The 23,424-nt window shown below is 40.7% G+C and overlaps 1 protein-coding gene across 4 annotated transcripts; it reads left to right on the top strand.

Moving 5' to 3' along the window:
• The first annotated feature begins 1,295 nt into the window (after positions 1 to 1,295).
• slka (STE20-like kinase a) lies at positions 1,296 to 23,303 on the top strand. 4 transcript variants are annotated; one of them, XM_031307160.2, is made up of 20 exons: positions 1,296 to 2,058; positions 4,428 to 4,592; positions 6,610 to 6,658; positions 7,870 to 8,019; positions 8,920 to 8,992; positions 9,328 to 9,522; positions 10,072 to 10,153; positions 10,314 to 10,445; positions 10,597 to 11,853; positions 12,685 to 12,815; positions 13,357 to 13,480; positions 14,528 to 14,707; positions 16,705 to 16,797; positions 18,030 to 18,101; positions 19,133 to 19,262; positions 19,962 to 20,086; positions 20,182 to 20,376; positions 20,908 to 21,033; positions 21,357 to 21,470; positions 21,619 to 23,303. In XM_031307160.2, the coding sequence occupies exons 1-20, from the start codon at positions 1,909 to 1,911 to the stop codon at positions 21,763 to 21,765; spliced, it is 3,690 nt and encodes a 1,229-aa protein (XP_031163020.1). In that variant the 5' UTR covers positions 1,296 to 1,908; the 3' UTR covers positions 21,766 to 23,303. The 4 variants fall into 4 exon arrangements, with proteins under 4 accessions (XP_031163020.1, XP_031163039.1, XP_031163030.1 ...); XM_031307179.2 differs by lacking the exon at positions 16,705 to 16,797 and having other exon boundaries at positions 1,298 to 2,058; XM_031307170.2 differs by lacking the exon at positions 18,030 to 18,101 and having other exon boundaries at positions 1,298 to 2,058.
• Positions 23,304 to 23,424: the final 121 nt, after the last annotated feature.

Raw genomic sequence — 23,424 nt, 5'->3', positions numbered from 1 at the left:
TTTGTATGTGTAGTTCTGAGGTAGCCTACTTGTATTCTTGTTTAAATAGCCTATTTCATGGCTTTTCAGACTTCTACATTACAAAGGCAAATATTTTACTTGGTATTGCACTAGGCCTACATTTATTTGACAGATTCTGACAGACTGATTCAGATTTGAAACACTCTATCGGTTTATAAAATACGATCATTTCAATATTCTACGCAACGGTATAGGCTACATTTAAATAATTTCATGCCTCAACTGAAAAAAAAAATATCAAATTACTTTTACTTTTGATACTTGAGTACATTTTTGCTAATGACACTTCTGTAGCCCTACTTCCATAGATGGATGGATACTGCAGAACTTTTTATTCTAATTGATTATTTTTAGTAGCCTACATGCTGCATTTAGGCCTACTTAAGGGTCTGCTCTTAACCTAACGTGATGTGTCCAGTTTCAAGTTACTAAAGAACGAAGCTACAAAAACTAGAAGTGAATGGGCTTGTATTATACAATAATTTAAAATCCATCCAACAGTGAATTATGAACAATCAGGGATCCTATAACGTTAGTACGGTAGCCCATTAAAATAAAAGGCCAACTAAACTAAATCATAAGGTTATTCCGCTCACAAGACTATGACTGCTTACTCTGAATAAGTTGATGTTAGCCTAACTAGCTACATCATCTGCTTTATAACATAATGTGGGCCTGAACAAAACAACTTCTACCATTCTGTTCCCTTTCCATGACGACAGGAACAAGTAGCGCGTGGTAGAGCCGTTATAATACATTCATGGGTATATCCCAAAGACTATATAAGAAGGTAGATCCTAGAGCCGAGGGGGCTGAGCCCGGCTGAGCCGCTACGTACGTCCTGCCGAGCAGATTCAGGAAACAGATACAGCTAACTAACTAGCTACGTCAAGTAACCGACAAAACCAACTGACAGCGGAAACATTTAACCTCCGAAGTAAAAGCTTAGTGAGTCTCTTGCGTTGTTACAGCAACACAAAACCGGTCTTACCATAGTATGATAATAACATTACATTTAGTATTTTCATTCAGCAAACAGTGTAGTATAGCGTTAACGTTACGACAAAACGACATAACGTTAGCGTTAACGCTGTTAACTTCAATGCCTATGCCTTCCACGCTTTCAAATCGCCGCGCGGTAACGCGCCGTCTCCAGCCATTTCAATGACGGGCAGGCGGCAGAGGAAACGCTGTTTTGATCACGGCGGTGGGAACATGAAGTTCTCTTAATACCTCCATGGCATGTTAGTGGTTGCTGGCTGCCCATATGAACACAGATTCTGCTCTGCCGCCAAACCAAGTGGAGTTCACTGTGCTGAACCTCTGACGGTAACCAGATATATGTGTGTACGGCTTTTCGTTACTAACAGCAGAGACGGTTTAACAGTTTTATTTTTGAACGGAAATTGCGTGCCGTTACCGAGCTTGACGCTGGTCTGCTAACTTCTGTGTACTCAGCCAACCGAAGCATGGGGTCCTCTGACTATCCGTGTTTTACTCGCTAGGTTAGCTAAATTATTAAAATGCCGTGTCGAGGTTGATACTATGGTCGATATTTGCTTCTTAATGTTATTTATTTGATTTTATTAAAATGGAATTACTAGCCTGTGCGTAATAGCGAACTCGTCTCTGTATCCCTCATCTCATCGACCAGCGTCCTGAACACTGCTAGCTATGATGTGATTATGAATAACAGCCGTCGAGGGAAGTTATAATTGCCATTTTCACAGCTGAATGGCTACTATAGCAGCTTGTCTGCCTTCATTTGACGCCTGCATGCTGTTATTTCGATAGCCATTTGGGCTCCGCGTCGGGAGGAACCGCTATATTCTTTGCGGAAATAACCGAAGTGATCGCATTCACTGCACCGTAGTTCACGTCAGAAAGATGTCTTTCTTCAATTTTCGGAAGATATTCAAGTTGGGGCCTGATAAGAAGAAGAAGCAGTATGAACATGTACATAGAGACGTTAACCCCGAGGAAATATGGGATATCATTGGGGAGCTGGGAGATGGAGCGTTTGGGAAAGTCTACAAGGTAATATGTTAGATCCGTATGGGGTTTTCTAGCCCATTTCTCAAGACAGGCTTTCGTTGTGTTTCATGTTGTTGCATGCAGGTCATGATACATTAACATGACAGCACAATCCTCGTTCAGGCCACATCCTCTATGCCACTAGACCCTCAGTTATTGCAATGTTATAGTGTCAAGTGCATGCTATGACAGCTTACTCATACTGTATTGTACTGCAACTATTACCTGCCTACTAACATCTTCAAGGTAAGGATGTAAAGAAACGTAACCTAGGACTGTGTTTAGTGACAGTTTAAGCTTACATCCTAAGTGTGTCAGTGTTATTTCCCATGTTTAAGATAGGCCCTGTTACATTAACAGGTTGTAAATATGACTTTGCCATGTCATTGAATTGCACTTGGCCTCACTCAAACTGTTGAAGGTGTGGTTCACCACCACAGAATAAACATGGCCTCACAAATGCCAAACTGGATTGTCTAATCTGGTTGCTCAGAGAGATCAGAGGACACAGATAAACACTAAAAAAAATACAATAAAAAATAGATATCCTGTATATGTTGATAGCAGTTACCCTTAAAAGTCAAATGTGCAAGTAGTTTGTTTATGTCACGCACTCAGTTTTACCAATACACACTGTACATTATACATGAGGTGGACACAATATCCGCATATAATTGATCATTATTATCAGATGATAAATGTTGATAGCTTAGTAGTTTTCTCTTCATCAGTTCAAGACTCTTTTATTGCAGTAACCCCCAGCTTTCTCTCTCTCTCTGTGGCTTATGTTGTCCCTTCCTGGAAATCTGGTGATCAAATAAAGCAGCTAATGGCCCAGTGAATATTCATTTGCAAGTCTTATTAGCTGATTAACTAACAGTGATGAAAGCCAGTGGACTTACATGCCTTCTCAGATGTAGACAAATATACTCTTCACAATGTATTGACTCCCTGTTACCACCAGTCTGTGGTTCCCACACATAGAGGTAGGACTTGCCTTCATCAGGTCATGTTACTATAAACACAAACTACGTATTTCACCAGTTATTTCACAGGCTTTTGATGGCTGCTTCATTTGGTTGGGGTGATGAATATTGCCAGCAAAGTGTGAATCGGCTGTTTTAGAGAGTGAAAGACAGAAAAGTCCTCAACTCATACAGTATGCACATCAGCAAATAAACAGGTTGTTTTGTGCCTTATTTTAGTAAAGAGACAGGACATTTGTTTGGACAAACTGCTTATAAAATTCTGTTCGCACAGCTTGTCAGTTCACATAGTTAGATTGGTTTATGAGTGACAGAAATTCAGCCCTTCTGATCATTTTAACAATGTGCATGATTTTAACAAAGTTATTTGTTTTTATGGCACCCACAAACTCTCTCAATGATACCCTCAAAACAGTACAGAGTTTATCTAAGTGTTATGTGCATAATGACTGAAGGCCACAGGCTCCACTTGAATAGCTCAGTGGCAGACAAATTATCACTACCCTCTCCACCATGAAGCATATTATGTATTACTGATGGTCTGTGCTAGACAGGCGTCGGCCAGCACAAAGGGAAAAAGACAGGGAGTGTGTCAGGTCAACTGTGTAAATATAGTGTGTGACTCTCCCTCCCTTTTCTTTTTCCTTAACTCCCCAAGATTGTGTCTGTATCCATAAACATTAAGCCCAAAGCTGGCCTTAAAATAACTTCTCGGCTACTTTTTGACAGGGTGGGTGGTCATTTTTTGTATTAGTCTCTTTAGCACAGCCTAATCAGGAATGAAGATTTTAGGGCATGTGTTACCTAGATGAGCATAAGCCATTTCCCTATTAAATTATAGATTTATTTGGTATAATCTCTGAATGACTGCCACTGTAACTTCACATGTGACTTTACAGTATGTGTATCAAAGTGAAAGGAAAGAAATAAGTGAGGGGAGAAAAAGAAGAGGAGGAAGTGAGCAAACTACACAAGATCAGCTTTTGTTAGAGTAGGTCAGAAGATGATGGGGCGTATTGTAAATATTTTTACTTCAAATGGTTGCTGTGGGGTTTTTTTCACAGTAGTGTTCTTTTTCCATATACAGTATAACAACATGTTATCATAAAGTCTCAATGAAATGTATTTATAGAGATGTGATCTTTTAGGTGCTGCACAAGCCATAAAGTGCTGCAGTTTTCATTACTCTAGCTCCAAAATGGCTTTTGTCTTAAATGAAATTGTTAACGTTGATGGGTGTTCTTCCAAAATAGCCACTATACTGCACAGTCCCAGCAAAGTAAGCCAAGCTGATGGTTCTGTAGTCCAGCCAGCAATATTAGAAGAAGAGAAGAAATGTATTGATCAACATTCTCTACAAGCCTTTGTCGTCAATATTGCTTTCAGGCTCAGAACAAGCAGAATGGGACCCTCGCTGCTGCCAAGGTTATTGACACAAAGACAGAGGATGAATTGGAGGATTACATGGTGGAGATTGAAATTCTGGCCTCCTGCAACCACCATCACATCGTCAAACTGCTGGATGCCTTCTATTTTGAAGGCAAACTTTGGGTAAGTAAGCAAGTGCCTGACTTTTCTCGTGTGTTGCTGTTGATTTGAAGCCAAGGAGACACAGCGGCAGTGAACTAGTCACGCATGGAGACACACAAATTCATCACAAGCCACTATTCGTTATGCTGGACTCTTACATCATTCGATTTAGGGATAATAACAGTGCATTTGTTCCCCATTGCCTACCTTTTGAAGAATTTAAAATTGATCATGTGACACAGTCAGGATTGTACAAGGCTAAGACTGCATGTTCGACAGCAGGATTGCCTGACCTCCCAGAGCTATTAGGTCAAAATCTTCCAGCTGAAGTCACGGGCATATTCCTTATTTTGACCTTACTCTTATCCCCCATAAATCTTAAGCAGGGGACATTGTTTCTTTATAGTGACAAAAGAGTAAAATTCTCTTTTTTTTCTAAATTCCCATTTTTTAAAGAGGCTGCTTCTTTATCAAACTATTTTACTGTGAGCAGAGAGTCGAGTCACGGTGCAGTTTTAATATATGGTCAGTGGATCTCATTCTGTGTGCAGTAAGAGGCCCTAGAGCAATTAGGTCCTGGCAGGTGGTGTCATGTGGCCGTCCCTTGTGGACTGGCCACATCTATGGGAAGATAATGGAGTGGTTTTGGTGGCTGGAGAAAGTGCCTGAATAATTCAGAGCTGCATACAGGTTGTCCCTTCGGCCCCCATCTTTAAGCAGCATGATTAAAGTGTAACTGCTTATGCTTTGCACATGTTGAGTTAATGTATATTTTTTTTCCACAAAAGATTAGTCAAGGAAAACATGTTGCTAAAAAAGAGAGGATTTATTCACATGCATGTTGTTCAATTTAATCCGCGAGATTCCCATGGCACGGTAAATTGTAATGCAGAACAGAAACGGCCACTTGGTTTCTCCTCTTTGTTTGAGTCCCTGAAAAGAAGGCAGTGATCGGTTGTAGCTTTGATTGATTTTTGTCTATCATCTGATACCATGAGCTGCCAAATAACTGGCAAGTGCCAATATATATGAAGTGGTGGTCAGACGGGTACATTACATCTGCTATTACAACTGAGGTCAGGAGCTGGTCCGTTTTACATCTCTATAACAGTATTAGGGGACGGTGTTATGTTCATCTAATGTACTGTGGCTTCACAGAGTTGCTCCATGACCTGGTGAATCCATAGTTCTCTTATTATTAGACAGCCGGTAATTCTGTTTAAGCATGTCAGAAGATTTGAGAAAGGAAATGCATCATTATGCTCAAGCGTAAACTCTTAATGTACCTTTTAGTTGTATATTATTATAAGACAAGTGAAAGTAAATTTAAGGTCTTATGGTTTTAACTCCCTAGCATATTTCATTAGCATATTTCCTAAAAGAAATGGTATGGTTTAGATATGTATACGAAGAATATTTGTTTGTGGCAAGAATTAAACTGTCAATACTCCAGAAATGAAATTGTGTGTACTGCACCTGACATCTTGACTTGAAAGGGAGTATTGGCTTTATGACGTTTACCCAAATGAGGAAATCATTTTTCATCAGAACTGAACGATGATGACACACACGTTAAGCATTTACACTCTGAACAATAAGAACTTATTTTGTAGAAATTGTTCTACTAACAGGATGAACTACACATCTTCTGCATACAAATCATGCTGTGTATTGCGAAGAAACTATAGGGAGAGGATCCTAGTCTCTGTCTCCAGCTTGCAACTGGAACCTCTACTGATGTTTCGCTCTGACAAGGAAACAGAGAGATTGTCTTGAAATGGAAAATAAAAGATCTGTCAATAGAGTTTGCTCAGTATAGCTGTTTAGTGTCCGATCGATTGTCTTCTTGAAATGTCTCCACAGCGTAATCAATAACATAGAAAAGGGGTTCTGATGTCTTTCCTATAAAGGTCATGTTGTTTACCTACCTTGGATAACACAAGTTCTTGAAGGAAATTCTGTGCTATGAGAGGAGTTGGTGGCTTCACTGCATTACAGTACACATTACTTTTTGTTCCACTTTGTTTTACCATTTCAGATTCTGATTGAGTTTTGTGCGGGTGGTGCAGTGGATGCCATCATGCTGGGTAAGTCCCCCTTTCATTGCAGGAAACAGAAAAAAACACTATAAAGTGCTGGAGCTTTTTCTTTGCTCCATCCTCAAGTGCCAACTCTTTTTATTCCATCCAGAAGTCTCCTCTGTGGGATTGTTTTGCCTCTCCCCAGTTGGAGAGGCCATTCCAACTGTGTAATTATTGTAGCTCATATTTCAAGGAGTGGTTAGTCCACTTCTAATGCCTGCAGTTTCTCTCTCTTATTTTGAAGCTTGAAGAAACACCTCACCACTTTGTCGTATGTGTGCATTACAAAGTGGATACAAATTAATTCCCTTCACTTTTGGATGATGTGTTCTGCTCTGTGGACTGACTCACCTAGAACCAATCCTTCCCCCAGATTTATTTGATTCATGCATGCTGGCTGGTGTCAGGATGGAGTTTTGTCCTCCAGTTGCTATTGGATACCATCATGATAGATAGTTAGTTAGTTAGTTAGTTAGTTAGTTAGTTAACTTTATTTATCCCTGCAGGGAAATTAAGGTGTCTTCGCAGCCAGGTACTTAAATACAGTTACAACATAAAACACTACTATTAATACAGTACAATACATTAAAATACAATGCAGTGCAGTCACTATACAATACAAATGCACTTAAAAAGGAGGGATACAAATACAACTACAGTGGGACTGCATAATGAATAAGGTGCAGAGAGGACATAAGGCAAATATATTAATGTGTTTGTACACAATATACGCGTCCATTCCAACACAGCTCTACAGCCAGCATGTTGTCATGGCAACCACCAGCATGCAGTTGTTGAATCAGGCGAGCCAATCACAAGTGAGAGGAGAAGGAATTAAACTTAAAAAGGAGGGATACAAGTAATTAATCTGTACTGGTAATGGACACAAATAGTGGTCATCTAATAGGGGTAGATGAGTTATAGAGTTTAATGGCAGCAGGCAGGAATGATTTCCTGTAGCGTTCCTTTGAGCAGCGGGGTTGAATGAGTCTGTTGCTGAAAGTGCTCTTGAGTTTGTCTAGTGTTTTGTGTAGGGGGTGAGAGTCATGGTCCATAATTGCCCGCAGTTTTACCTGCATTCTGTGTCTGACCACCAGGCCATCACAATTGATGTTAACATATCGAAAATGGCCCTGTCTGTGTTTGTAAAAGTGAATCACAAAAACTACGATAACCATAATCAATTATGAATTAATTGCGTGCATTTTGATCCACAGAACTGGAGAGGCCCCTGACGGAGCCCCAGATCCGTGTGGTGTGTCGGCAGACCTTGGAGGCCTTGTCTTACCTCCACGAGAACAAAGTCATCCACAGAGACTTGAAAGCCGGGAACATTCTCCTCTCCTTGGATGGAGAAGTGAAACTGGGTAAAAATCTATCCTGTTTTGCTGCTGAGTTTTCCATCATAATAATTCTCTAAATTTGAAGGATTATTCAAATATTCGTGCTAAGGTACTCACTTCATAATACTGTACAGAAGAATAGTTGATTCATTGTAGATTTCTCTCTCAGATATCCTTAGTGGTCACTCTGAACCTTCCTGCAGGGACAACACTAATAGGCTTACTGTTACAGGCTAATTAGTAAAGATCCCTTTGCCATCAGTGCTGTAGCAACCAGCTCAGCTATGTGACTTTGGGGATAGTGTTGCTCAGTACTGTGTTAACATATGATAAAACTGGAATGAGTCATTCATGCGGTGTCAAGTTAAAACATTTTTTTAAATGATGACGCTTTTTCTTTAGCGCCAAAGGAGAGACCTGCATTTTTTTTATACCACTTATGTGCTGGAGTTGGTGATACATTGAATTGGTTACATAATATTTCAGAAGTAAAAGCATTTATGCTGCTGTAGCATCCATAGCTGCTGGCTCCCTGATGATTCATGTTCTGTAGGCAGAGGGTCATGGCAAAGCCAGGCAAACAATACTTATCAAGCAGTTACCAGGGCCTTAATGATAGAGCTCTCTTTCCCTCTAATGTGTGCATACTGCTTAATGTAAGTGAGGGGAGAAAAAGAGAGAGCCGGACAAAATAATTTCACAGGCAACAGAACTGCTGGGACTGATGATAAGAAAGGGGTTTTATGGGGTTCATATTTGAAAGCTTGAAGCAGGATAGTTGAGAAAGAATTCTGCTATAACTGTGTGGCTCTAGTAGAAATGTTATGTTTGATATTATCTGTATATTCACTGTTTAATGCATAATGTGTCATTATACAGTTTGATTAACTGATGAAAAGAATCATAATTCATTTCTACTTTTAGCTGACTTTGGGGTGTCTGCTAAAAATACCAAGACGTTACAGAGAAGAGATTCTTTCATCGGCACTCCGTATTGGTGAGTCATGCAGCCTGTAGACAAGAGGACATTTACCCCTTTCTATCTGATAATTGTCCAAGCGTGTCTCACATCTATGATTTTTCTATGTCGTCATGGAATGTGTAAATGGAAAAGGCCTCATTCAGCAATTTAGATGCACAGGGTTGGATGACCTCAGCTTTAAATACTGAATAGGCTTCCTATCTTTCAAATTCCAGACGGAAATGCACACACATACTATTTTATTGTCTTTTTACCCTTGAAGAGTGAAGATATCAAACATGCCTGAATGCACACATTCAATCACACTCCGCTTATGCTAATTACAAATCCACTGACTTCTAATTTTGCAGGATGGCCCCAGAGGTGGTAATGTGCGAAACTTCCAAGGACCGTCCGTACGACTTTAAGGCCGACATCTGGTCCCTCGGGGTAACCCTGATAGAGCTGGCACAGATTGAGCCACCCAACCACGAGATGAATCCCATGAGAGTGCTGCTGAAAATAGCCAAGTCCGAGCCCCCCACACTCATGCATCCCTCTCGCTGGTGAGATTAGAGCACTGGTGATAACTAGAGAGGTGGCACTGGAATATTTCTGGTTTGGAGATAAGGATATGTTGACTCTTTAATGTGTGAAAGCTTGGTGAATTGTTAATGCTTAAAGGGGCTGTACTCGATATTCAGCACATTAATATAGTATATATAGTAGCTGATGGAGATCCTAATAAAATAAAATCAAAAATATAGCAGCAAAAAAAAATAAATATATGTAAGGATATAGTGGAGTAATGGCGTCCTGACCAGAGAGTGAAGTCACACTCCCTCTGTGTGTGTTGTAATCCGAGCTTCTCTGTTCTTTGTTTTGATAGCCGGTCGGGCTGCGTGTGCTGCATGTGGCCTTAAAAAAAAACGTAGGTATTTCATGTATTGGGGGAATGGTCTGTGAGAGCCATGTGGAGACAATCCAACCTGCTGTTTGTTTCAGTATTTTGAGTACAGCCCCTTTAACTGAACGGCCACAGGGCAAGAATGGTATGTTTCACTTCCTCTGATCTATGGCCAACAAACTGATTATGTTTTATTTATTCTTAAAAGGTCACCAGAATTTAACGACTTTCTGCGGAAAGCACTTGATAAGAATGTGGACAATAGGTGGGGCACATTACAGCTTCTACAGGTGAGCTGCCCGACTCCATTCACTCCCTACTGTTAACTCACAGTACGCAACCATCAACGTAGCCTACAACATAGCTCAAAGAATGCATACACACTTAAATAAAAATGTTGCTGTGAAGGATAAAGATGTATATTTCTTGTGTCCCTGTCAACCTATGTAGCATCCTTTTGTTACCAGTGTAACTGATAGCAGACCTCTCAGAGAGCTCATAGCCGAGGCCAAAGCTGAAGTCACAGAGGAGATCGAGGATAGCAAAGAGGAGGAGGAGGAAGAAGAGCCTGATACACCTTTGGTATGTAGTTTTATTGGTGTATGTGTATAACAAACATAATAGAACTCAACAAAATATATAATTTAAATGATGTTTGAGCGTTAAGAGTTGTTGATATCTTTGCAAATGACATATTTTTATTTTTGATATATTTTTCTAACTGTTGGCTCAGGCGGCTCCTGGGCACAAGCGAGCGCCATCAGATGCCAGTGTGGCCAGCTCAGAGGACGACAAAGTCCCACCAACTCCTTCCATGTTGGAATCTGTTACAGAAAAGACGGAGGCTGAGCGTGCTGAGGACCGGACCAGTGATAAGCTCTCTGATGAAGGACTTGGAACAAGTGAGGTAGACAAGACAGAGGAGGAGAAACTCAACGAGGTGTCTGATGCCAGTAATGAAGACCTGGCCTCTGGGCTGATAGAGCCCACCAAGGACTTTATCTCACAAGATCCTAAAGAACCTACTAAACCAGAAGATGCTCAAGCTGAAGAGATTCCTGCTGAGCCTGTAGTATCACAGCCAGAAGAACCTGTAGACCCAGTGGATACACAAGAACTTGTCACAGATGGTCAAGAAGTAGAGGAACAGAAGGAGACAAAGGAAGAGAAAATGCAGGATGGACCTACCCAAGAAATAAAAGAAGAAAGAGAGCCAGAGGAGGTGAAAATAGAGGTAAAAAAAGAAGATGGTACAAAAGAATCCATAGAATCACAAGAGCAATCTGAAGATACACCAGAAGAACCAGAATCCACATCACGAGAAGTGGCACAGGCAAAAGAAGAAAGCAAAGAGCCAGATGAGGAAACGCCTCAACATAAAGTGACAGAGGACAGAATAGAAGACACAGCTAATGGCACAGTCCTAAATACAGACACACAGAATATAGAATCAAATGTAGTGGACACAAACATAAATGGAGACACAGACACAAAGTCGAGCGTGGGTGAGTCTTCAGCTGAGGTGTTGTTGGAGAAGGAGGCCATAGAGAGTCAGCCAGAGGAAAAGCCTGAGGATGAGGCCACTAAGGAGGCAGAGCAGCCTGGACAAGAGAATCAGACCAAGGGGGAGGTTGATCTGGAGGAACAGGCCCCAACTGAATCCAAAAATGGAGTCAGTGATGAAGCCAAAGACACTTCTGATGATTCAGAACAAGTGATCCCATTTAAAGAAAGTCCTGTGAAGGAAGATGAGGAGAAAGCTACTCACGCAGATGAGAGCATTTCCCAAGATACTGTCTCCGTCCCGGAGAGTGAAACCGATTCAGAAAGCAAGATTGAGCATGGAAGCCCTGCTGTGATCAAGCCGGATTTGGAGAAGGACTCTGACTCTGGAAGCAGCTCTGCTGCTGATAGCAGCAGTCTTGACCTCAATCTGTCCATCTCCAGCTTTCTGTCCAAGAGTAAGGAAGGGGGCTCTGTGTCTATGCAGGTATTATAATCTACTAGAGTTTAGATTCTCGGCCCAAGCCCGAGTCCGACCGAGGGTCGTTATTTCCGCCACTATCCTCGGGCCGGGCATTGATCAAGCATTTTTTTTTTTTTTTTTATCCATTACCTATTTAGCATAATTGGGTGGGGAGAAAGCTATGCCATAATCAGAAATATTATAAATATGTATATATAAGCTATATAAAAGTAACAAATGTGTACAAAATTTAGGCTGCAGTTACAAAATGCAGCACTTCATGCGCGGAGTCTCTTCCTCTCGCACGCATCACACCGGGCCTGCTGTGCTGTATTGTGTATCTTAAGTGCAACATGGAGCTTGAAGATGTAAAGAAAAAAAGAAAAACAGGAGAATTACCTTTGAGCAAGTGTGGAGGAAAGTCGGAGGTATGGAAGCAGTTTAAACAAGTCGTGGGCAGTGACAACAATATGTTGTTCATCATTGTTTCTTTTTTTACGTTTCTTCATTCAGATCCATTTGCGATCCGTTCCATTCTGAATAAACAAACAGCGCAGTTTACAGGCTTCGTCCTTGTTGCATTATTCTAAACAGATTTCTGCAGTTCAACAACTCTGAATTGTAGTTGAGAACGTCAGTTATAACGGCCCACGTATTAAAAAAATGTCGGGTTTAAATCGGGCTCGGGCTCATAATTACAGTTAATGTGTCGGGCCGGTCTCGGACGCAACGTGCTCGGGCTCGGGTAGGTTCGGGCTTGATTTTTTGGGTCTGAGCTAAGCTCTAAGTACAACAAAATTATCAACACTATTATGAATATTTGAGCCCCCCAAAACCTCTCTGTTTCATTTGTAGGAGTCAAGGCGTCAGAAGAAGACTCTGAAAAAGACACGTAAGTTCATGGTGGATGGCGTGGAGGTCAGTGTGACGACATCAAAGATAGTGACAGATAACGACGCCAAGAGCGAAGAGATGAGGTTCCTGAGGTACGTCTGTTTCCAACCTGCTTACTGTACTGTTGGTCTAAATATGTGACACGGCCTATTTAGCATGTCTGCTTTAAATAGTTCTCATTCATTTCACAACTCCCACAGAGTTTTACAAATGCCAGATGGGTTATCTCCCATGATGATTGCTGCATTATGTTACTGTCATCTCCCATGTTGCCTTTTTAAGACTTGAGACCTGCTGCTCTGAATGTTTACATAAGTGCTTGCTGACTATTTGCTGTTGGCTTCATGTCCTTATGTCAGTAATGCACAAAGTTAACATGTATCAATTTAACAAATACTGATTCAGAAATGAGGAGACCAGGACCATTTAAAGCAACTATTAAATATGAATGGGAGACTCATATTTTTATCAATCTTAAAATGCAGATAAGAAAGGAGAAAAATACCATCTCAGAAATGAGAAATAAATGTTTTTGAGAAAAACATTCAACATCATCAATGACAAACTATTGAATTTGAGATGAGTAAATATGGTAGCACCCTGACTTGACTGTTTGGTGTGTGGTTTCCTCAGGCGGCAGGAGTTGAGAGAGCTGCGCCTCCTGCAGAAAGAGGAGCAGAGGGCCCAGCAGCAGCTAAGCAACAAGCTGCAGCAGCAGAGAGAGCAGATCTACCGCCGCTTTGAACAGGAAACTACTGTGAGTCAGTTTGTTCGTACCACAGTTATGTGATGTTATTCTATTTGGCCAACTTCTAGGAAACGAGCTGCTTCATCTCAAAGTAGATCTCAATCTGACGGAGTGACTTGCATGAAGTATGCAGCCAGACACCAATCTGTCGCTATCACTTACATGTGAAGCGGAAATTGTCTTCTAATCAATGATGGTCACAATATTAGTAACTTTAATTTGAGTCTGTCACACTGTCTTATAGCCAGGTTGAAATGACGCCATACAGATGTCTTACACAGTTAATTTCCCTCTCCCTCTTTAAGCAATAAAGGCCTGGGTGTTGATCTATGTTAATCTTTTGATATTGGATCACATATAACCTCTTAGGGCCCTATCTTGTACCCGGCACGGCACAGTGCAAAGCCCGACGCAAGCGTCTTTGCTAGTTTAACCGGCATCTGCAAGCAAATGCACCTGCGCCCATGTGCGTGCTGGTCCTACAGGGAGGTGTGTTCAGGTGAATTCTTGCCGTATTGCTATCTTGAGGCAGCGGGAAGTGATCGCGCCATTGATCAACAAAAAACTGGCCTAAAGTCAATAGCGTAGCATTTCATTATTTTAACAGCAAATTAGTAAAAATGCGCCTAGGCTTATGCACAGCGCGCACACACTATGCTTGTTATACACACAGGGAAGCGCAGCAGCACACAAACATGCAAAAGATTACAAATAAAAATATTACGGTGCAAATCCGCCATCATAATAGCAATGCGCCAAGGTACAAACGCCCCTGGCTTTTAAAGGGAATGGGAGATGACACTCTGATTGGTTTATTACATGTTACGCCCAAAACACACCTATGAATTAATGAAGACACTAAGTACAACCCTTTTGAACCATGCTTCCGGCGCACAGAGCCTTTTTTCCGCCTTCAAACTAGCAAAAGTGGATTTGGACACGCCCTAATCGCACCTGCGGCATGCGCTTCACGTCGTGCGCTTAGATCGTTAAAATACGGCCCTTATAGTCATCATGTCAGGCTGATGCCAGTTTCTGCCAATTCTGTTTGTGCAGGCTAAGAAACGTCAATATGACCAAGAAGTGGAGAACCTTGAGAAGAAGCAGAAGCAGACCATTGAGCGACTGGAACAGGATCACACCAGCCGTTTGCGAGACGAAGCAAAGCGCATTAAAGCGGACCAAGACAAGGAGCTCTCCAAGTTCCAAAACATGATGAAGAACCGGAAGAAAGAGGTACGGTGTTGCATGACTGTTTCTGCATGGAAGCGCCTTTAGTGGGCTCAGGGTCGTAAGCATTTGCATGTCATAAATTACGAGCTGTTAAATGGTGCATGTGTTTAACAACTTAGCCGGTGGTGGCATACTTGACTGTCATATTAATCCTACGGGAGTGGTGTGCCTTGTTGTTCTAGTACTGTATGTGTGCAAATGATAGCAACAGATAGACTGTGCTATCTTTCTCCTAGATGCTGCTAGCTCCATGTTGTTGTATCCATTATTCATCTGCCCTGAGGCTTCTGGTTGCCTCCTAAGCAGTACTGTGCTAATAAGTGTATTTGTTATTTTTAGAGAAAAATTTAATACAAGTTCAGTCTTAGGCTAAAAATATAACCTTATCATAGTGTGCTGGGCTTATGTAAATATATGTTATGTATTTATTAGTATTTTAATGCCTCTCTCTGCTTGACAGTCTTAAATGCTTCGTTGGATGTTTTGAGTGTGCTTGCTGTTTTTGTGTTTCGCTTTATGCAGCTTTTTTATGGCAACAGTGCCAATTGGCATCCATTGTGTATTTATGATGCCTGGTGGTGGTTGTGCTACCCGCAATTTGCTTTCTCGGCGTAGAGTATATTTTTATTGTACCTAAAAATACTATTGCAGGTTGGCTTAAAGTGGTTGCTACAGTTCTCAGTTATGTACTTTGTTGTGGTTGTTTAGCTGCAAAAATATAAGCTATTGCCTAATGATGAAATGCATATTTTTAAATTCTTTTTGATATTTGCAATGTTGTGTTCTTTACTTAAAATGTACTGTTATTGTGTATTTAACTAACCATGTCTTTTGTATGAGTGTGTGAGGTGGCTTCGGTCATGGGATGGCCAACTTTTGAAGATTTTTCCTAGTGGTGTTGGGCTCATTTGGGGAAATGATAAAAGCCTTGCATCAGAGTAACTGATATGGAATCATCGTTTATGTGTATAGTCAAGGATTTCTTTGTCATATACATCAAAAGGCCACCAGTGCCTTTCCATACAACGAAAAACTTTCAAAGTATACACAGTATACAATCGCTATCACACAGAGTTACACACACAATGTTGAAGTATAAACAAGTACATAAAAAAGGAAACAAGTAGACTCAGATAGAACAGAAAACACAGGAGTAGTGTTAAAAGCTGAGTCTATGAACAGCAACCTATCTTAGAACATCTTGAAAGTAAGAACCTAAGCCAGAGTGCAGGACAAAAGAAACAGCGTCATATACACATCTATTCAGCCGATAAGCAAACTGAAGTGGGTTAAGGGTACTTGGTAAGGTATTACATATGAAGGTTTTACCAGTTTTCAGGGGGAGAATTTCATTATCACCGAAGTCGGAGCAACTAGACTGTAGTCTTCAAGACCAGTGACAAAGAGTTCTGCAATGGTTTGGTTCCTTAGGTACAGGTGTGATCAGTCTTCTTTAAAAGCAGGCAGGAACCAACAAGACGTGAATTATTTAATTTGGCGTGGTGCATGAGTGAAGTGTAATCTGCATTCAGTTATAAATCGAGAGCTTTTGAGCAGTCCACGTATCAGGACTGATAAACATTCAGAGGTCGTGGATGATTCCAACTCAGTTACTCTTTTTTAACTTCTGGAGGCAAAATAATTATCTTGATGGCTGTGGGACTTAATTGAATGCAAAGTAATACACAAGGAGCTGTTTTTGAGACTAACATCTTCTGCCATGTATCTTTCTTTTGACAAACTCATGACTTGATTTTGACTTGTGCAGTTCAAACTTACAGTTCTGATGTGCTACTAATCAAAGAAGCCTGACTGACTAGTTCAAAGGAACGTCAGACGCAGGTCATGGGAATTAAGCATGCCGACTTTAAATTAATTACTGGCTGGGTGCAGTATCTCTCCTCTCAAAGTGGGCCGTGCATGTCTTCTGCTGTTGTTGGCCAGCTTTGTTAGATTTTCAGAATATACAGCATCATCCAGTTTCTGCACATACACTGTAGGTCAAACAGGAAGTTGGACAGTCACCCAAACATATGAGAAAAGAGCTCATAAAACGCATAAAGGAGGACCTATCGTTACTTAAGACCGCAGAGGTAAACCATCACCTGCTGTCTCTTACTCTGTGAATGAGTAATATTACTTTCTCTCTGTCTCCTTTCCCTCTTCCCCTATCACCTGATTCATTCTTGTAAAGTATACACATGCACACAAACACTAAGAATTGCTGTGTCTGTAATCGCTTTGTATCGTTGGACTAAAGATATTTGTCAACCGCCAAATTTTACCATACCATTTAAATATATGTGGTGGTATTAAGCCGTCATGGGCAAAGAGGCAACTTAATGAGCAGCACTGTTTTATGGCTATATTGGATTCACAGAATTGTTGGATCAATGTGATTAAGTACCTTGATGTACTAAAGGCCTTTGATATTAAAATGAATATCTTTGGAAATGGTGGGGATTTTCCACTCATTTCTAACATTTTATAGACCAAATTAATAATCCATAGTGAAAATAATTGTTAATTCCAGCCCTAAAAAGAATAATACATACTGTGATAAATTAGAATTTTTTTTTTTTTTATAAATAGCCCACAACAGAACAAAACATCCTTAGCATGTGTACTACTACAGCTGAACATCCCACAATGCAATTCTTTAACTTTTCTCCTGAGATTACTTAAATGGAAATCACAGTTATGTCACTGCACACTCGTCAGTGGTGATGCAATATGATGATGATGATGATGATGATTCATAAGTGTCCACTTTCTATTTACTACTTACCATAGAGGACCTTTGAGTGTTTACCGTGTAGTGAATTAATGAACGAGGGAGCGATTGCAGACACAGCTTTTGTTTCCACAGTAGACATCTGTCCTGAAAGCCCTTTCTAAACTTTGTTTTCCTGTGCATCTTTTATGCATTAGACATGAGTCGCCGTGGACAAAGGCCTTCTTTTGTGTGAAAGATAACTCGTAGATTCTTAACACTCCATGAGCCAGTAGCATGGAAAGTAACAAAACGTTTTTTTGTTTTTTTGCAAGCTGGACTCAAGTGCTGCTTTTCAAGCATGAGAAGACGAAAAGTGTATTAATAACTAATCAATTGACTTCCTCTTAATATTTATCCAAACTGTATTGTGCGCCTTAAACTCACCGATATTCCCAATGTGGGAAATCTCGTACATAACTTAGGAAGAATCCGTGTATGTGTGCTGGTGTGTGTGTGTGTGTGTGTGTGTGTGTGAGTGAGAGATCCTCAGCCTGCTGTGTGCTGTCTGTCCCTGATCTGGACGAGTGCGCTGTGTGCTCTCCTCCACAGGCAGTGGCCCAGGTTATGATACAGTCTTTTCAGTTGTCCTCATGTGCACTCTTCAACGCTCAGATGCAGGATGTAAGTCCCCCCTCCCTTCCCCTTTCTCTCCGTCTCTGGCCCATACTTAGATTTGCGAAGTGAAAAGATAGTCTGTAATGGTTCAGTTTTATGAAGGACACATGTAAGAATGGACGGTGGTGTTGTTTTATTTGAGTGTTGTCATCACTGTGTTTGTGCAGTGGTTCTCTCTTCCTCTCCTGCTCAGTATTTTCCCTCCAACAATCCACACATTTTCTACATCTAGTCTGTGTATTTCATATGGTATTTATATTGTATTACATCGTTACATTAAGTCTGGACGTAAACAGTTCTCTTTCCCAGAGGTGGTGTAGTTGTTGATTTCCTTCTGTCTGGATCCATGTTTGTCTCTGTCAGCTGAGGTCCAAACATAAACTGACTGCCTTACAGGATGGATGTAAAAGTCACTTGTATTGTGCATAATTTGGTTACAGTATCACATTTTTAGCCATCTCAGTTTAGAGTCAGCACTAAAATAACAATGTTATCTGTTGTAGGTTTTCTACAGTACATTCTGTATAATCAATTATGCTGAATCATAGTGAAGTCATAGCAGTATGTAACCGACAATTTGCCACCAGCTAGGTAGACAAAATCTCAATTTTAAATTATGTAAAGATAAAAAAAGAAAATGAAATAGATAATTCTTCATTAAGTAATGAGTCATGCATAATGTAGGCTGAGCTCTGGACGATGTGAACGTCAATGTCCATGTTGTCTCACATAAAACTGTGAACTCTGAATCTTTACTAAACTGTTTCTCTCTTCACCTTCATTGTGGATCCTTGCCATCCATGATCTCTGAGTGTCTCCTCTACTGATTCCAGTTGATGATGTGGCATCTTAGTGCGCTGTGTTGTTCTGAACTTGAAGTGGATGGCTTGACTAGATTATATCATTTCATTTTAGGCAGTTTTGATACTTAAGATGCATTTGACACTGTATTGTGCTTTCTCTCTTAGCTCTTTGCTGTCCCTCTGTATGATCCCCTTGGCTTCCTCTCACTGCTCTTCTTCTCTCTGGCGCCTCAGGAGCAGGAGTTCCTACAGAAGCAGCAGCAAGACCTGGACGGAGCTCTGAAGAAAATCATCCAGCAGCATAAACTGGAGATCACCACTATTGAGAAAGACTGCCTGAACCACAAGCAGCAGCTGATGAGAGGTAAGAGATGGAGGAGGAACTACCTGACAGTTGAAATCAGCCCCTTTACTACAGCGGCACATCTTTGCATTACTGCTTCCAATACCAACTTCTAAAGCATACCATAGTTGTTTCAATTTATTTATTTCAGTGTGATATGAAAATCAGATTGTGGCGACTGAGACATGCAGTCATTCATAGGAAATGTCACGTACCTTTTATTTTCGTCAGTGTTTTCATTGTTGCATAGTAAAATTGGTGAAAGAATAGATTTATTTGAAGAATTCTGTTGTGGTGCGTTCATGTGCTACTGAGAAACATGGCGACGCTTTATGGTTCTGACTCCTCACAGCACCGCTGAACGCACCACATCAGCAGACTTTATCAATCCATGCTTAGACTACGTTTCAAGCAACTAACTGAGCTCAAACATCCTGTGTAAGTTTCAAGTTTCATAACGGACATACATTAAACCAACAATAGCCTAAAAGGTAGAAAAAATTTCGTCTCAACTTATAAAGGGACTGTATGCCAATGAAGCCAACAGTGTGTAAATACTGACTATGACATGTAGACATGTTACAGCTTGTCCAACTTGCTGACAGTGTTTCCTGTCTGTTTTGCTTTCATCGCTCTACTTGTCACCGTGTACGTGTTGTTTAATCCCACTTAACCTGGCCTCGCGTGGTGTTTTTGTGTGTGTGCACATATGTTTTGTAGCTCGAGAGGCGGCCATGTGGGAGTTGGAGGAGCGCCACCTGCAGGAGAAGCACCAGCTGCTGAAGCAGCAGCTGAAAGACCAGTACTTCCTACAGCGACACCAGCTGCTGAAGAGGCATGAGAAAGTAAGAGCTTGGAGAGAAATCTACTCAGAGAAATGTACATCGTCTTATTTTAAACAATGCAGCTGAACTCCAAACTTTGTGTGTGTGTTTTATAGGAGATGGAGCAGATGCATCGCTACAACCAGCGGTTGATAGAGGAGATGAAGAACAAACAGACTCAAGAGAGGGTTCGTCTGCCCAAGATTCAGCGCAGCGAGGCCAAGACTCGCATGGCTATGTTCAAGAAGAGCCTCCGCATCACCGCCACTGCAGCTGTGACGCCCGAGCAGGAGAGAGAGCGGATAAAACAGGTAACCGACACTGTGGATTCATGCTGTTGTTTCACAATTTCTACTTGCATCACATTTAAGGAGAAGTGACTGAGCATGCATGGTCTTTTTTAGCAACACTATGTCACACTGGCATACAGTCACACCGAGGATCAGCCCAAAACAAACCCAGCCCAGTCACCATTTTACCAGCTTCACTGGCCCCATCCTCCTCAAAATGCTGTTTTCAATTGGAGGAGTGGAGGAACACTTAAACATTGTTAAAAAAGATCTGCATCAAGAAGTAGATGGTAAAAATAGGGTGTTCCAGAAAAGTATGATTTTTGTCCTTGCAATCAGTGTAGTACATGTTTGAAATGGACCGCTCCGTGGCCGCGTCCGTAACTTGTCCTTCTGCATAATCACCACTCTATGGGCTCCCACTGCCTGTAGCATGAGCAGACCACTTTTCAAAACCACCTATCTGCAATAAAGACATATCACTTAATAGCTTTGTTTGGGTTTGAGTTGCTGTTACAGTTGTGCTGTTGTATTTTTGTCGGCGTGGTCCAGTTTGCTTCTCAGGAAGACAAGAGGCAGAAGAACGAGAGGCTCCATCAACACCAGAAACACGAGAACCAGATGAGGGATCTGCAGCTGCAGTGTGACTCAAACATCAGGGAGCTGCAGCAGCTGCAGGTGAGGCCACAGCACACGCACACGCACACACACACACACACACACACACACACACACACACATACACACATACACACACACACCCTAAATCATAAATAGTGCAATGTGCCTATAAAAGAATAATTAGGAGGGAAAAAAGTAAGAGGAAATGATTTTGATCTTAGCACAGTGTGCTGGGAAAAAAATGTCAATTAAAATAATAAAAGCAAAGAGACCAAAGTCTATTCCAGTGCAGATAAAGTAGGTAGAGCACAGGAGGTGTTATGTATTAATCCAGCACATTAACCCTGAAGCCCCATGTGTTAACCCACATTTTCTTTCAGAATGAGAAATGCCATCTTCTGATTGAACATGAGACCCAAAAGCTGAAGGAGCTGGATGAGGAGCACAGCCAAGAGATAAAGGAATGGAGAGAGAAGCTAAGACCCAGGAAGAAGGTATATTTATTTATCCATTTACTCTTCATGTGCCTCTTACAGACTCCCTCTACAGTCAGGAGTATGAATGTCTCCGATTCTCAGATTTGTTTGTGATATAACCGTCACAGTGGTTTACTCAGTTGTTTGTATCTGCTGCCCCCTGCAGGCGTTAGAGGAGGAGTTCACACGGAAGCTCCAGGAGCAGGAGGTCTTCTTCAAGATGAGCGGCGAATCCGAATGCCTTAACCCCACCACCCAGAGTAGAGTATCCAAATTCTACCCCATCCCAAACCTGCACAACTCTGGATTATAGCCTCGTGTCTGTCTGTGCTACAAAACAGACTTCTATCTAACTTGGCTGCGCTCACTGACTCATCCTGTTGGAGTGACTTCATTTCTCCAACCGCTTAGATTCCACCGTTAGTGAGCATGACATGCCTACACACTGTTCCCCCATTTAATCACATTTTTCTCAGCTTGTTGGGGAATGTCCAATGATAATAATATGCACTTTTTTGAGCATGTTGATATTTTAAAAGCCTGCAGTTGGTAGTGAAGACCAATCATGTTTATCAGATTATTGTAAGCACAGCCTACTGCAGTATGAATGATCTCTAGTGCCTCATATGTTGATTTCATTTCTGCATTTAGGCCCCTCCCTGCGTTTTACAGTAAATACGGTGCCCCCTGAAAGTCTTGCACTTAAATAACTAGTTATCATTTTCACCCACAATCACAAGACGTTGAGAGATTATTTTAATCATTTCACATGTACTGGTGATTAAGACGACTCTGAGATCTTGTGTTGCTGCATGTAAGGTAGAGATGTACTGTTGAGTTAAAAGAAAAAGTCTGTAGTTGTAAGACTTTGTTATGGCTGTGTAGTCTAATGTCAAAAACAGTGCCATGTTGAAATCATAAGGCTGAAATGAAAAGGAATGTACTGTGTTGTCAATGAGTGAAATGTTACATGCGTGTACCTACATATGAAGTTCAATCAGATACTGTGCTTGTCATGAGGGTTTTACAGTGTTGAGAACTATAATATATCTATTGCTTTAGCACATTATTTCATTTAGCTGCTGTACTCCCACTTAGTTAAACACAGAGTCCTGGAGAATGAAGAAATACATTTTTATATGTATATATAGAAAATTGATCACCTTGACATTAAACCTGTTGATTTGCACTGTTTTGCCACATGAGCTAAAGAAAAAATATGCAGTAGTAAAACTGTCGATGTAATTTTGACAGCGAGTCACCTTGGTCTCATCCAAGCCTGTTCAAACTCCAAACTAACCTTTTTTTTTTATTTTGACTTATAATTTAACTCTTGTTTTAAAAAAAATGCCCTTAAGTATTTTATGATCACATCTAGTTTTCTAAACTTGTATTCCTGATATATCGATGCTGTAATCGCTCTTTTCTGTGAGCTTTTTGCTCTTGTTAAAACCTGTGTTGTGTGAAAGGTAAAACGCTGTATCTGTAATTTTAATGTGTGAGGAGACGTCCTTCGCTGTATTTTAGGAGCAAAAGTATTGATGGTCCACAAGGAGATTTCAATTTACCTAATTAGTTTATTTTGTCGCTGCATATCATCGAAACATGTTCTAATTTCCGTATGCTGACATTGACTAAGTGTTTTGTGATGAATGCTGGGTTTTTATTGGGGTTAATGGACATTACACCATACGCCCCATAGATTTCAAATATTTTTTTTATTTTAAGTTACAGCATTTCGATAAGTTGTCATTCTACCACAATGAATATTCCTTTTGATGTCAGATCAAATGTATTTAAAGTGTCTTTATAAATTGATTTTTTTTTGTTGTAAATAAAATATTGACTGTTTTTGTTTTTTTTGTTTTATATTTGAATTGTCTGTAAACACTTTGAGTGAAGATCAAGACTCACAAGTCCAAAAATATTTATTTGTGCGTCTTTAAATATATTGATTAAATGTCAATAAGTT

This window comes from Sander lucioperca, chromosome 15, assembly GCF_008315115.2.
Source record: "Sander lucioperca isolate FBNREF2018 chromosome 15, SLUC_FBN_1.2, whole genome shotgun sequence".
Taxonomy (NCBI): Eukaryota; Metazoa; Chordata; class Actinopteri; order Perciformes; family Percidae; genus Sander; species Sander lucioperca.
This window is presented reverse-complemented; position numbering and strand designations above follow the sequence as displayed.

Excerpts from the sequence above, each read along its gene's own strand:
- slka (XM_031307160.2), top strand. The coding sequence starts at position 1,909 with ATGTCTTTCTTCAATTTTCGGAAGATATTCAAGTTGGGGCCTGATAAG. Across the intron at positions 2,059-4,427 it reads CGTTTGGGAAAGTCTACAAG|GCTCAGAACAAGCAGAATGG; the intron begins GTAATATGTTAG and ends TATTGCTTTCAG. Across the intron at positions 6,659-7,869 it reads AGTGGATGCCATCATGCTGG|AACTGGAGAGGCCCCTGACG; the intron begins GTAAGTCCCCCT and ends TTTGATCCACAG.